The sequence below is a fragment of the Balaenoptera ricei genome, chromosome 15 (genome assembly GCF_028023285.1).
Source record: "Balaenoptera ricei isolate mBalRic1 chromosome 15, mBalRic1.hap2, whole genome shotgun sequence".
Classification (NCBI taxonomy): Eukaryota; Metazoa; Chordata; class Mammalia; order Artiodactyla; family Balaenopteridae; genus Balaenoptera; species Balaenoptera ricei.
In genome coordinates this window covers 6283447-6298040 of record NC_082653.1, presented here as the reverse complement: position 1 = coordinate 6298040, position 14594 = coordinate 6283447, and the positions used below count along the sequence as shown (strand labels likewise).

Below are 14594 nucleotides of genomic sequence, written 5' to 3'. Positions count from 1 at the left end.
CACCAGGGAAGCCCTGTATCAGCTCATTATACTGATGTGATTCAACTAAAATTTTTGAAAGATGAAAATCCTAATAAATAAAACAGATATAGAGCGTAGACGTGTAAATTACAAAAGAGGCGCTGTGAATACAGTGGGGTGTTTTATGTTTCTTAATCAAAGCCAAAAAGGAGCTGTCTTCTTCTGCTTTTTAGATTAGCGTAAGTTTTTTTTTCCTTCCTTTAAGTGGTATGATGGGCATTCTCACATGTTGTAAAGAGTGTAAAGTTCATGTGACCTTATAGGAGAGCTATTTGGCTTTAAAATTTCACTCCCTTTCATCCTGGTTTGAAATATTTCTTGAGGTCATGTTCTCATTCCTTCATTCAGCAATTATTTACTGAGCATCCACTGTGTGCAGGACCCTGGGCTTAAGACTCAGCTACAACCATGAAAGATAAAGACAAAACCTTCCCATTTGGACATTACAGAGTGACAGAGGGAGGCCCTATTTTAAAAGTCAATACACACATACAGGCATACATTCATTTATCATAAGCCATGAATGCAGGAAACAGGGTTCTGTGATAGAGAACAACCAAGTCTCAGAAGTGGAATTTGGGGGTCAAAGATGCATGTAATCAGTTGTTCATCACAATTATTATTTGTAAGAACAAAGATTGAGAAACCACTATTCCATTTGTCTGTGATATAAATATACAGATATAGTAGCATATTACTCTTAATTCTGTTTCCTTCAGCACTTTCCTACTGGCCTTTTTTTTCAATATTTAAGAAAAATTAACATCCAGAGGTCATGTGAATATACAACTTCTAGTCTGCTTTTCCTTTTAACCTATAATGAGCATATTCTGTGTTGTCGAAAACCTAAAATAACTATATACTCTTCCTTTTTAGGAATGTATTATGATTTATTTAGCCATTTCCCCCCTTTTTTGGACATCTGAGGTACAAGTAATAAAAGGAAGCAAAACTGAAAATAAATATGTGATTTCACCTGTATGGGAACAGGACACATAGAAAAATGGGAAATACGGGTGTTTTCTACTTTGTGTACCTGTTACTTTTATAAGCAAAGAGAGGGTCAGTCCCTTTGGGCCGCTGTGCCTTTGCAGCAGCCCCCATCCCTTTCTAAAGCCCCCCCCCCCCGCCCTTTAGTCCACGGAGGAGAGCCCCTGTCTGGCAGCTGACATCGTGGCAGAAACCTGCTTCCTGCCCTGGTTTTACTCGCCTCCAGGGACGGGCCACTCCACGTAGGGCCCTGGGTTCCAGCAGAAGCCTAGTGAGGTCAGGCATGATCCCAGAACAAGTGAGGGGCCTGTAGCTGGAGGGAGGGCCACGTGCTGCCGTCCCCAGGGGCTGCCCGCTCAGGTCCAGGCAGTTGAGGCCTTGAGGGGTGGGTTTGGTATTAGTGGATTTTTTGAATTTTGGAGACAAAGAGCAAGATATCTCAAGTTTTAATGTGCAAGGTTCCTGGCTCAGTGTTGTTATTAGCAGCTGATTCAACTCTAGGACTACAACTCGGGTACAAGACAGGGCCCACCGTCACACGTAGACAACTAAACAGTCGTGTGCAGGGAAGGAGGCTGCGGACCGCTGGCACGATAGGCCAGACCCGGGCAGCAAGAGTGGTGGAAAGAGGTGCAGAAAGCCCGCGGGGGAGGAGGACGAGGGCTGTGACGGAGCCGGGCAGCAGATGCGCTGAGGAGGGTTACTGACGCCAGAGCCCCAGCCCCAAGCCCCACGGGGCCTTATCTACCACCTGATTCTGTTCCCGCAGATTCTTTTTCCTTCTCTCTCCAAGGAGGACAGCCCCCAGGGGAAGGCTCTGCCCCGGTCTCCCACAGCCCGGGGCTTCCCAGGCAGCCGTCCCCTGCAGAGGGGCCGTTCCCCTCCCCTGGCCTCCCGGCATCTCTGTTCTCCGACTTTGACCTAGAGCTGTAGGTTTTGTCCACAGAGCCCCAGTAAGTAACCCAGCTAAGGCAGCGGCCAAGGAGAGTCAGCAGACGGTGGCCGGCTCCTCTGTGTGTTAGGAGGTGCTGGGAAAGCGGTGTCAACTTTCAAGAAAAAGAGCAGTTGCGTGGCTTTTCTTGTGCTGAGAATGTTTTCTGTCAGAGAGATTCTGGGCGTGGACTCGGTATACAGCCGTCCTCACGGCCCAGGTTTGTCCAGTGACCCAGCAGGGCTGTGTAGCCCTCAGATGGTAAGGGGCAGGGACCCAGGCAGAGTCTAGAGGAATCCGCGTGAGGCTTCCTTACGCTTTCTCCCTTCCACGAGGGGGCACGACTCCCAGCGAGGAAAATGCAGCAGCGCGTACTGTCATCCCTCCCTATCGGTTGGGGGGCTGGGGGGATTGGCCCAGGACTCCCGCATATACTGAAATCCGCAGATGCTCAAGCCCCTTATATAAAATGGTGTAACGTTTGCATATAACCGACACCCATCTTCCCTTTTACTTTAAGTCATCTTCAGGTTACTTATAATACCTAATATAATGTAAATGCTATGGAAATAGTTGTAAATACAGTGTAAATGTTACGTAAATAGTTGGTGGTCTATGTAAATAGTTGCCGCGCCCTACAGTGGTACGTGGCAACTATTTACATAGTATTCAAGTGTTGCTTTTTAGAACTTTCTGGAAAATTTTTTCTTCCCAAATATTTTCTGTCTGAAGTTGGTTGAATCCATGGATGAGGAACTCAGGTTATGCGATGCTTCTGCCTAGGGAAGCTAGTTAGAGACACGATGCTGAGGGCTGGAACTTGGAGCTCCATCTGTGTTAGGAAAATGCAAAACTGGTGATGGTTGAGCGTTCAGTGCCCAGCTCTGGGCTCCATTCCCTACGGCGTTACCCTTAATTCTACGGCGTTACCCTTAATTCTTGCCTCAACCCGATCATGCTGGGAGTTCAGTTTATCCCCATTTAACAGAGGCGGTGACTGAGGCCGAGGTCTAGGCAGAGGGACTCTGGGGAACCCACAGGAAGAGGGAAACAAACCCCGAAATGGATGCTGGCCCAAACACTGTCCTCAGCAGGGCTGCCTCCCCAGGGAGCAATTGAAAATGCAGCACCCCTGTGGGCATGACAGTGGGCAGCTGCAGCCCAGGAAAGGGCTGAAATGCAGGCCATGCCTCCGGCATGGTCCTTCCCCTCTCCTGCTGGGATTTAGCCCATTTACCCTAATTGGCCAACTTCCTAAACTCTAGAACAGTGGTTCTCAAAGCCTGGTTCCCCCACAGGCAGCATCTGCATGACCTGAGAAAACATTAGAAATGCAAATTAGTGGGTCCCACCCTAGAACTCCTGAATCAGAAATTGGCGGTGGGTCTCAGGGATCCCCCAGGAGATCCTGATGGAAGGTCTAGGTTGCAAACCTCTGTCTGGAATGTGAGATCCCCCAGCCTCTTGCTTTTAGCCTTGGCTCAGCTGTGTGTGAGTGTCACAGGCTCTTATGAAGTCAGTCCTCATGAGATGAGCCAGCAGTAGGTGTTCAGTAAGTATTGCTGATGATTCCTTCAACAGACGTTTCCTAAACATCCACCCCGTGCTTGGGTCTTTGCATGGGGCCCCTGGAGGTCGGGTCCAGTGGGGAGGCCTGTAAGCAAAGAAGCCCAACACAATTAGGAAGTGGGAGGAACCCTCCAGAAATCCAAGTGCCTAGACACCAGCCAGGGCCAGTCTGGCAGGCAGGCCTGCCATGCTAACTGTACACAGAAACTTTCCCAAGCAGGGCTCGGGGTCAAAAACCGGCCAAGCCAAGGTGCAGGTGGGGAAACAACAGGAATTTCCCAAGAGCTTGAGGACCAGTGGTTGGGCTAAGAGTGAGGGTCTGAGGGTAGCTGCTTTCCGCGTGGTGACGGAATCTGTCTTCTCTCTTTCGTCCTCTTCAGTGCGGGGCTGCCTTCCAGGAGGACGACGTCATCGTGCTCAATGGCACCAAGGAGGACGTGGCAACGCTGGAGAGAAGGATGGAGGCGAGGAGGCTGCGAGCCAAGCTGGGAAAGGTACCGGAGTCCCAGGCTCGGTTCTTTGCCTTCCCGAGTTTGGGCGCGAGTCAAGTCTGCAGGTCCTGCCCAGCTGCGGCCTCTGCTCCAGAGCCCGTCGCAAACCTGCTGGCTGTGCTGCTGGCGCTGGTTTGGGGTTTGCCGTGATCGAGGCAGTTTTTATGACCAGGCGGGCCCGGGCTCTAGAAGATTAACGCCCTCGCTGGGTTGGGCTCAGTGGTCTGCTCTGCGCTCGGCTACCTCATCGGTGAAGGGGGGCGGGGGGTGACGCCACCTGCAGGGGGCAGGTGTGGGCAGGAGGGTAGAAAAGCTCAGGCCTGTGAAGTCCGCCCAGAGTGCGTCCGGAGGGCAAGGCGGCCACCACGATTGCTGCGCGGGCACTGAGTGTAAGAGGCTCGGTGTCACACCTTGTGAAACTGAGGAGGAGTGAAAGTCACCACCCCCAGCACCTCTGGAGAGTCTGTGCGGCCCAGGTTTGAACATCCTAGAGATCTGGGGGGAGCCCGGGGCCTGTGCTTCCCACCCACTCCTGGGAGTGCAGATGCAGACGCGCACCCACACACACGCATGCAGACACACACGCAGACACACACACGCATGCAGACACACACACATGCAGACACACACACGCAGACACACACACCCTCCCTGCACTCCCTGGAGTGAGGAGCCGAGCAGCCTTCCCACTGTGGAAGCCGCCGGCCTGGCCGTCCTGAGCCTCCCCTGGCCCCGGTTTTGAGTGACGCCCCGGCGATGCTTGCTGGTGCCCGGCGCTCTGGGTCGGGGGTGTTGGGGTGAAGGCTTTGCTTTGCGCCCAGGTCCATAAGCAGTGGAATCAGTGCTTAATGGTCTGATGTGCTGAGCAGGCTCAGAACAGTTGATCAGCTGAGAAACCATTCAGTGTGTCATTGACTCTGGGTCCAGTAGTAGATTTTGTTCTTTCTTGAGTACTTACAGATGATAGCCATGGTCTTTTTTTCATTCTTTAAAAAAAGAAAAAAAAAAGGTTCAGGGTAAATGTGGGAGAAAATTCATGTCATCAGAATTAAGGCAAAAGAATGCCTAAAGTATTAGAAACTTAGTTTCAGGATCCTGAGGACATAAAACTGTGAAGAAAAATAGCCTGCCTGGTTTTGGGCTACTGGCGTGCATTTACCAGTGACGTAAGAATTAAAGATTTGTCAGGTTTTTCACATTTTTTTTTTTTTTTAATAAATTTATTTATTTATTTATTTATTTATGGCTGTGTTGGGTCTTCGTTTCTGTGCGAGGGCCTTCTCCAGTTGCGGAGAGCGGGGGCCACTCTTCATCGCGGTGCGCGGGCCTCTCACTATCGCGGCCTCTCTTGTTGCGGAGCACAGGCTCCAGACGCGCAGGCTCAGTAGTTGTGGCTCACGGGCCTAGTTGCTCCGCGGCATGTGGGATCTTCCCAGACCGGGGCTCGAACCCGTGTCCCCTGCATTGGCAGGCAGACTCTCAACCGCTGCGCCACCAGGGAAGCCCAGGTTTTTCACTTTTTAAAATCATAATAGAGGAAAGCGCAAGACCGTATCACCCTGGAATAATATGTAATTCATGGTCATGAGGCTTTAAAAAGCTGAGAATGTGATAGCAGTGTTGTTATTGTGTATGGGTCCAGAGTTCTCAGAAAGAGCCAAACCACTGGCATTTCCTCCTTTGAAAGCTTCACTGAGGAAAATAAATAATGTGTATGAATGGTTCTGTAGTACAAGGAATTGTGCCCAGCTTTTGTGATCAAATACCAGTGGAAGTACTCCGTGAAGCGGTCTTGTACGAGGTTATTACAATATTCATGAGAAATAAAGAGACGCTCTGTCATTTAAAGGGGTGAGTTCGGGTTTAGAAGTGAATAGGAGTTTGAGATATTTTTGACGACATTTACCGAAAAGGATCTGCTTGTTCTCTGTTGCTACTATTGATCAAGTTCAGTTTTTAAGAAGCACAAAAGGGAAAAATTGTATTGTAACGGAAGCTCCTAGAGACATTGGTGTGGTCATTAGCCTTCTTCTTACTTTAGTGAGTTGTCCCCTCTGTCCCAGGCTTCCTGCCAAGTTGTTCAAAGCCTGGTGGAACTAGCATGCCCCTCTCCGCAGAATACTCCCCGGACCTTCTAAGAATGCTTCCTAGAGACGGCTACCAGGAAACCAAAATATTTCCCCAATGTACCCGCAGCTGGAGACAGGGCATAGCATTTCCTGTCTAAGGCCTCATTACTCGTGCTTTTCAGATAACCTCAGCTGTGAATGGAGGGCTTAGAAATTAGCAGTTTTCTGCATTTTTTTTTTTTTTGAAGAATGAGGTGTTACCCTCACAAATTTGAATGCATGTCTTGCATGTGTGAAATGAGCAGGACGTGTTTATGTTTTATGCAAGTGTTACAGATCACGTAGCATGTATATAGTACAGGTTCAGGGCCACTGCCCGAGCAAGGTCTTTGATGTTTTCTAGTGATGGGAGCCTTCTGAAGCGTTTAGGCTGCGTATCTTTAACGCCACCTTTTGCATGCTTAGGAAAACGGCACGTTTAAAGTAAATTCTCTGAGTGAACGTAAGTCCTGTTTGTCCTTTCTGTGACTGAATCAGCTGTGTGGTTTTAGAATGGTTTGTTTCATTTCTTAAATTTTTGCTGACCAATTTAACTATTACGAGTGACCGAATTCTAACAAGTAATCCAGAGTTGAGGAGAATCGGCTAAAGTGTTCTTTAGTACAGGCCTCAAGTCCTTACAGTTAACTACACAAATGTCAAAGCAGCTGGACAACTTTGAAGAAGTCTTCCCGGAAGGGTTAAGGTTCAGTACTGGCTGGACTTGTGTTATTATCCAGTTAACCGCCCTCTTGTGTGCAGTCGTCACCGCGAACGCTGACTGTTCCCACTGAAACCTGTCCTCTGCGTTGAGGTGTTTTGAGGAGGTGGTTTGGGAATGTAACTGTACAGCCGAGCGGATCTCTGCGGATGTGTGTCACGTGAGGCGAGAGTGCGCAACTGGAAACACGTGGGGAGGCCCGAGGTTAGGGCAGAGGATCAGAGTCGTCTTCAGCGGGAGCCCTGGCCTGAGTGACCCGTGTCGGCCTCTCTGGGCTCCCGGACTGGCGGGAGCCACACTGACTCCGAAATCAGTGCATCTGAGCACGTGTCCGCCCTCCCCTTTCTTTTCACAGAAAACAAAGAAACCCAAGGTGGCAGAGTCTCTCTCAAAATCAGATGTCAGTGAAGGTAAGATGCTAAAAGAGCTCCTTATTTTAGCAAAAATAAGGCCATAGGCCTGTTTCCTAAATAAGTTCCTGATGTTGTTTTGTTTTGCTTACTTTGTTTTTTCACAGAAGCCCCAGGACCATCAAAAATGAAGACAGGGAAGCCCGAAGAAACCAGCCTTGATTCTCAAGAGAAGAAAAGCACCTCGGCTCCCAGAAGTGCAGGTGGGTCCTATTGAGACGGCAGTGGGCCACTAGACAGCTGAGAACCTGCGTGGGTGCATCACGGTTTTGCTCGCGTGAATTCGAGAACTCAAGGTCGTCCTAATGGTGTCTCTAAATAGTTCACTGAGCTCTCTTGGGGGGTAACTAAGAAACAGTTGATTCACCTTAGAGCAGGAGCCCTCTCGGGACGGAAGGGGTGTGGGCGCAAATGCCAGTTTCCCTGTGGAATCTGCACTTGGGGCCAGGCTAACGGGGCGCCGAGGCCTGACGCGAGCGTTCCCTAATTTAAGGCTGGGGCTCGCTGTGCACCACGTGTGCACTCGAGCCGGCCTTCCTCCGCCTGCTCTTGACCGAGAGCCATTCTATCTGCTGGATAGTCCAGAATTTAGTGCCTTTCTCCCGAAACTCACTGCCTTTAACAAAGAAAATAGTATTTATTTCACAAAGAAGAAAAGCACAGATTGATGCGGTAAAGGAGTGTGTAATCCTGTGGTGTAATCGTCCTCCAGAGTGTTCATGGGTCCCAGTCCCCCAGACACACACCTCAGCCACCTGGCCTCAGCATCTCATGTACGTCATCCCCGGAGCTGGGACCAGTGCCGAGAATGTATAGCAAGTAGTGATTAGTGTGATTTTAAATACAGTAGCTTCATTTGTTTTTAGGACTTGTCGATTGAGATAACGTATTTCAACATTCATCCCCAGAAAGCAGGAAGGAAATTCCTGGGATTAATGAACTTTTGAGGATGTGACGTAGTCCCAGCTTTAAAGTTTTGGGCTTTTCATTTTTCCAGCAGCACACGGGAGCTCTTCCGGAAAAGCCGGGAAGCCTCCATGTGGAGCCATGAAGAGGTCCATTGCCGACAGCGGAGAGTCAGAAGCTTACAAGTCCCTTTTCACAACCCACAGCTCCGCCAAGCGCTCCAAGGAGGAGTCGGCCCACTGGGTCACCCACACGTCCTACTGCTTCTGAGGCCCGGGGCGCGGCCTCGGCGCACCTCAGAGCTCGCATGGCAGGGCAAGATGGGGGCTCGGTAACCCCGCCGGCCCCGCCCTGTCGCCCTCTCCGCTCACCGCCTCCCCCTGTGCGTGTGGACCTTCCCCGGCCAAAGCACGCTGGCCGCGCTATTTATGCTTAAAATAATTAAAGACTCCAGATTCCTCACGGGTATGTGGTTGGCTCATCTTGACTCAGATTCTCATGGTTTTGCTCGCGGCGGTTAATTAAACAAGCCAGCTGAAACCGAACTTGAGGAAGGACGAGTTTGAAGTGCATTCCGCCTGCAGGGCTGTAGGAGGGTTCGTCTCAGCGCCAGGGAGGGGACTGAGGGGCCTTCCTTGCAGATCGCCTTGATGAGAGAGGAGATTTAGTTGGCACCCGATGATTTCATACGAAAATAAAGTCTAAAGTCTGCTCTTGCTCTCGTCTCTGTATTTTTCTTCTTTCTTCCCCGAGCGTTGAGTAAGAAAATTGCGGCCATTGCACTGATAGCGATAGTAGTTCTATGACATCATGTCAATTCCACTTTCCCTCTCAGCAGAAGATTATAAAAGGGGGAAACTGTGCATAAAATTGGTGTATCTTATCCATAAAGTGTGTTGAAGTGAATAATTAATGAAATTCTCCTATGAGACCAAGAATCAGGAACATCCAGGTTCAACATTGCCTTTCTGGAGACAGTTGTATCATTGAGATGGTTCTTTATACCAGACCCAGGGCCCTGGTTTCCATTAAAAAGCAGGCAAAGGAAACACAACATTGTAAGTCAGCTGTACTTCAGTAAAATACATTTTTTTAAAAAAGCAGGCAAAGGAGCTGGGAGAGGAAGGTCGGAGGCCGGAGGGGGCAGCCTCAGAGGGAGGATTCTGGGGAGGGGGTGGAGGCCGGACGCAGCCTGCTCCGTCCCGGGTCCTGTGCCGCAACAGGGTGGACGGCTGGACCCGAGGACGTGTTGACATTGTGAATATAGAGGCATTTTAATCAGAATGATCTTAACGTCAGTGAATTTCTGTTGTGGACTTTTCCAGAACAAACCTGAAAATTATCTATTTTCTTTCCCAGATCAGCATTTATATACATTTACATACAGGCAAGTCTGGTTATAACAGCCGTGCCTATTTCCTAACCAACCCTTGGGCCTCACGCCCCCGTAAGCCCTACACAGGTGCTCTCCGCAGGGAGCCCCACGTCCCCACCCCAAGCTGGGGGAGCATGTGCCCCAGGGCGGTCTGTGCGGCTGGATCCCACTCTGCGTCTCCCCTCCTGGTTTCAAACCGTCTCACAGAACTTCTCCATCACTCAACACAGTTAGAGGCACAGTGCAGGCACCCGGTGGACCCTTGGTTATATCCAGCAGAAGGATTTATTCCCCGGGAATAAGTGTGAATCAGGTGACCCAGCAGAACAGGTACACGCCCTGTGTTCCATTAGTCAGGACTTTTTGTTTCATGTCATTTTTAGAAACTGATGGTTTCAAGTGCACTGGCCAGTGAGCCCTGGCTGTACTCCTGGCAGCGGCCTCTGTCGTCCTGCAGGCTGTGCCCCTCTCGCTTCAGAGTCTTCACACCTGCCTGATGCCAACCACGTCCCCATTTTATCCCGCCTCCTCCTGATCATCCCTCACATTCTACCTGAATGTCTTCTTCAGGAAAGCCTTCCTACCTGAACCAACCTAGAGCTGCCCCCTTGTGTTCTCTTAAAGCTCTCTGTTCTTATCACAAAAGTTATTTCTTCTTTTTTGGCCACACCGTGCAGCATGCAGGATCTTAGTTCCCCAACCAGGGGTCGAACCCGTGCCTTCTGTATTGGGACTGTGCAGTCTTAACCACTGGACCACTAGGGAAGTCCCCTTATCACAATTTTAATGAAATAAATGATACTCTTAATTAACTCAGGCATTGCACACTCAGGTGAAGTCAATGAGCGTAACTGTGAGGCGATAGGGAGTGGTGGGGACTGTGGAGAAAACATGGCCACCTAGGGGGGCGGTTGCTACTCAGCTCCAGCAGAGAGGGGCCCCCATGTTACCAGATCGTCCATACTTTTCAAAGGAAACTTAGTTTCCTTTGAAATCTGGCCTTTCAAAGTGAAACCCTCCCCCCACCGACATTTAAATATTGGCAAATAATCATTTTCAGAAAGAGTATAGGCCAAACAAAGTACATCAGTGGCTCCTAGTCTGTAGCCTCTGGTTTTTTGGTGGTTTTTTTTTTTTTTAGCCTCTGGTTTAATATCTTTCTTCCCACTAGGCTCTCAGCTCCACAGGGGCACATGCCCGGTCTGCTCTGCTCACCACAGCGTCTGCAGTCAACAAATAGAAAAACAAAAATAGATGGACTCTCCCAGTAGAGCATGAGGGTCAGAAAGAACATACTGGCAAGGAGATGGCCTTCTATCACTCCCCGCCTCTCTTTTTATTGCCCGCTGGAAATTTCGCCATTTCCCTTTAAGCCCTACTCCCAGGCGACCCCTGCGAGCCTCTTTATCCTCTGCCCTGAAGTCATCACAATGGCCAGAGCTGGTTCTGGCTCAGGGCCTCTGTGACATCACCAACCGCCCAGCCCAGCCCTGGTCCCCAGTTTCCGGGTGCAAGGGCAGACCAACCCACCATGAGCCACTTTGTCCCCCATCTCTGCTCACCATGCGGATGCTGAAATGGTTCTTGTTCTTTCCTCTGTGCCTCTCCTGTGGCTATGCCTTTATGTTTTCTTCTCTGAGGGATAAAGCCAGAGAACCCCAGGGGAAGGTGCCTTGCGGAGGGCACTTTCGAATTCGGCAGAATCTCCCAGAGCATGCCCAGGGCTGGCTTGGGAGCAAGTGGCTCTGGCTTTTTTTCGTTGTCGTGCTGTATATGATGCTAAAGTTTCGAGGAGATAGTGAGAAGGATAAGGTAAGGATGGCTCCGTTTTTCACACCACATTGATTCCATCTCAGAAAGCTCAGACTCAGAGGAACACATGCTCTGGTTGTTACAGGCAAGACCGTTAAGTACAACGAATTTGAATACAGAGTACCTACTTCTGGTCCTGAGAAACGCTGGCTAACTCATTTCCCGACGTGTCCTTAGGGAGGACGGTAGATCTTAACTCACAGACGTGGGGACTCATAGTTGAAGACCACCTTCTGTTTACTGGGCAACTAAAACCTTGGCTCAATATTTATCCTGTTAAATCAGATTTTTCAAATTGAGGATAGATTCAAGAACTTGGCGTGTTTCAGGTCAACATTATTTATGGAGGCAGATTCACTGCCCCTGATTTTTAATTTCCCTAGCGTTTGAATCATTACAAGTTGCTGAACTGAATGGAAATGGTATCATTATCCCAGGTAAAGGAAAAGACCTGTCGTAAAGGGTCAGAGGTGTAAAGAGGTAACGGCCTGTCCATAAAGTGGCTGAACAGCTCTGAGAAGGGGAAGGGAGAGAAATACAGCAGCATGTTTGCTCCTGGACAAACCCACCGCTTCAGGATTCTGTGTCCAAACTGATGGGAGCAGGGGTTGGCGAACCTTTTCTGTAAAAGGCCAGATAGTTGATATTTTCAGCTTTGCAGCCCATTCAGTCTCTGTTGCAAGGACTCAACTCTGCTGTTTGAGCATGAAAGCAGCCATAGACAATATGCCAATGAACGAGCCTGGCTGTGTTCCAATAAAATTTTATTAACAAAAAAAGCTGGTGGGCTGGATTTGGCCATCGTTTGCCAATCCCTGGGCTAGATCAATGCTAGAGCCAACTTCTCTTAGGTGAGCCCAGCTCTCTTAGAATTGTGTCAAAACCAGCAACATCAACAGTATTATTCACCCTGAATATCTTTCTTGACAGGAGCAGAAGAATCCTCCTGCCCTTCGAGGCTGTTCATTTCACTCTCCAATAAAGAAAAATCAAAATGCTTCCCCCAACAAAGACTATGCATTCAATACCTTAACCCAGCTCGAGATGGACCTTGTGAAATTCATGTCCAAGGTGCGGAATCTGAAAGCCGCCATGGCAACTGGCGGTAACCTCAAGTTTCAGAACTCAGAGGTGCCTGCAGACCCACACAATAATATTACAATATATGAGATATGGGGCGAAGAAGACTCCGAGTGAGTGGATTTGTGTGTCAAAGTAGGAGAGGAAAATTTGAGTGTTGACAAACCGTATGCAAACTAATAAAACTATTCTGAAGAAAAAGAATTCTCGAACTTGGGACCTTTTTCCTTTCTCTTTTTTTAAGCTTGAAAAAAGTGCGAGGCCAGTAGCCATAGCAGTTATTGTTTTGTTTTTGCCTCCCTCACTTCCTCTAGAGCTGAGGGTGGTGAGAAGTGTATGGACAGTGACATTAGTGTAGGGTGACATTCTTGGCCACTGTGCCATGGCCCTTGTAGAATAAGGCTTGGGAAATTTGGGGTAAGATGCTGATATTATTGTCATAATAACTATCTTTATAGTAGCTATTTTTGCAAAAGACAGAACCTTTTTTATCTTTATGATATATTACAAAGGACAACTTTATAGGTTTTAAAATGATAAAAATGATTGTTAGGAGGTGTGTGTGTCAAGAGGATGGTGGATTCTAGAATCATTTCATTTTCTTACCACCAGAAAAGTCATCTTATTCACTGTCTCATGGGTCCCATGCATTGACTTTTCTACTACAAAACTAACAGTTACATGTGTCTAAGTGGATTAAGAAAAATGGAGAATCAAACCATGTTTTGTTTTGTTTTGTTTTTGAATTAATTAATTAATTTATTTTATTTTTGGCTGTGTTGGGTCTTCGTTTCTGTGCGAGGGCTTTCTCTAGTTGCGGCAAGCGGGGGCCACTCTTCATCGCGGTGCGCGGGCCTCTCACTATCGCGGCCTCTCTTGTTGCGGAGCACAGGCTCCAGACGCGCAGGCTCAGTAGTTGTGGCTCACGGGTCTAGTTGCTCTGCGGCATGTGGGATCTTCCCAGACCAGGGCTCGAACCCGTGTCCCCTGTATTGGCAGGCAGATTCTCAACCACTGCGCCACCAGGGAAGCCCTCAAACCATGTTTTTAATGTAATTTGGATATATAGATGAGCTAACCAGGGTTCCCAAATTGGTCAATATGAATATTCTTTATAATACTTATTTAAAATATGGGTATTTTGGCATGTTTGTATGGCTAATGGAAACTACACTTACTCCAGGCTGTTCTCTTAGCTCAGGACCCCTAATCTAGGCCAGCCTGGTAGTTTTAGAGAAGTGCAGGGACTTCCCTGGCAGTCCAGTGGTTAAGACTTTGCCTTCCAATGCAGGGGGTGCGGGTTTGATCCCTGGTCAGGGAGCTAAGATCCCACATGCGCCTCGCGGCAAAAAAAAAAAACATAAAACAGAAGCAATATTGTAACAAATTCAATAAAGGCTTTTAAAAAAATGGTCCACATCAAAAAAAAAATCTTAAAAAAAAAAAAAAAGAGACCTGCAGGTGCAGGCCTGGGCAGAGACGTCAGCTGTGCGAGACCATGGAAATTCCCTTATTTCCACTTCAGTCCAAATTAAAGTGGGCTTGACTCTCCATCACCTTCCTTCCCAGCCACGAAGAGCTCACAGAGTTCATCCTCATCGCTGGGGCACAGTCCTCAGGATCAGTCGCACATACGTGCTCGGGAAGAGACCTCAGATCAGAGCCGGCCATCTCTTCCCCTCTCATAACTGTGACGCTACCTTTGAAAAGTGGTCCCTGAGCCCTTTACTTGTTGCCGAAACTTCAACTTCCAGGATATGGAAAAACTGGAAGGCGCTGAGACGCCTCCTTTGTGCCTTCCGTACTCTTTCTGGGTGTTTTCAAGCAAATGGGACTATGTGAGTTATTTTCACAGCACATTCTGAAGAAATGCAGATAAGGAAAAAAGACTTTGGTTTTAACCTGTGATGTCAACATGGGGCACATTTTAGATTAGAATAGAGATAATGTAAAGGTTGCCAAACCATGGCTCACGGGCCAGATCAGCCCACTGCCTGTTTTTGTACAGCCCATGAGCTAATAATGGTTTTTATACTTTTAAATGGTTGAAAAAAATCAAATGATGAATTGTATTTCATGACATGAAAATTACATGAAGTTCGGGAATTCCCTGGCGGTCCAGTGATTAGGACTTGGCACTTGCAATGCCGAGGGCCTGGGTTCGATCCCTGGTCAGGGAA

At 48.5% G+C, this 14594-nt stretch overlaps 2 protein-coding genes and 1 non-coding gene across 4 annotated transcripts in view; all 3 read left to right on the top strand.

The window, feature by feature from the left end:
- The window catches only part of RTF2 (replication termination factor 2), a 42060-nt gene extending 33196 nt beyond the window's left edge, over positions 1-8864 (top strand). Inside the window, exons 6-9 of one of the 2 annotated variants that reach the window (XM_059897734.1) lie at positions 3892-4005; positions 7187-7241; positions 7349-7444; positions 8242-8864. In XM_059897734.1, coding sequence (XP_059753717.1) covers positions 3892-4005; positions 7187-7241; positions 7349-7444; positions 8242-8417 — 441 coding nt within the window. In that variant the 3' untranslated portion in view covers positions 8418-8864. Of the gene's footprint in view, positions 1-3891; positions 4006-7186; positions 7242-7348; positions 7445-8238 lie in introns of both variants that reach the window. The other variant, XM_059897733.1, reaches the window with a different exon arrangement.
- A 2221-nt stretch (positions 8865-11085) lies between these two features.
- On the top strand, positions 11086-12531 carry FAM209A (family with sequence similarity 209 member A). Its single transcript, XM_059898032.1, has 2 exons — positions 11086-11334; positions 12268-12531. Exons 1-2 carry the CDS (start codon positions 11086-11088, stop codon positions 12529-12531), a joined length of 513 nt encoding a protein of 170 aa, XP_059754015.1.
- A 1990-nt stretch (positions 12532-14521) lies between these two features.
- TRNAA-UGC (transfer RNA alanine (anticodon UGC)) lies at positions 14522-14594 on the top strand. Its single transcript has one exon. It is a non-coding gene; the product is annotated as a tRNA-Ala (tRNA).

What these genes read in the sequence shown, in the direction of transcription:
- FAM209A (XM_059898032.1), top strand. Translation starts at nt 11,086, where the DNA reads ATGCGGATGCTGAAATGGTTCTTGTTCTTTCCTCTGTGCCTCTCCTGT. An exon ending in GAGATAGTGAGAAGGATAAG is followed by an intron (nt 11,335 to 12,267) that starts GTAAGGATGGCT and finishes TCTTGACAGGAG; the next exon opens with CAGAAGAATCCTCCTGCCCT.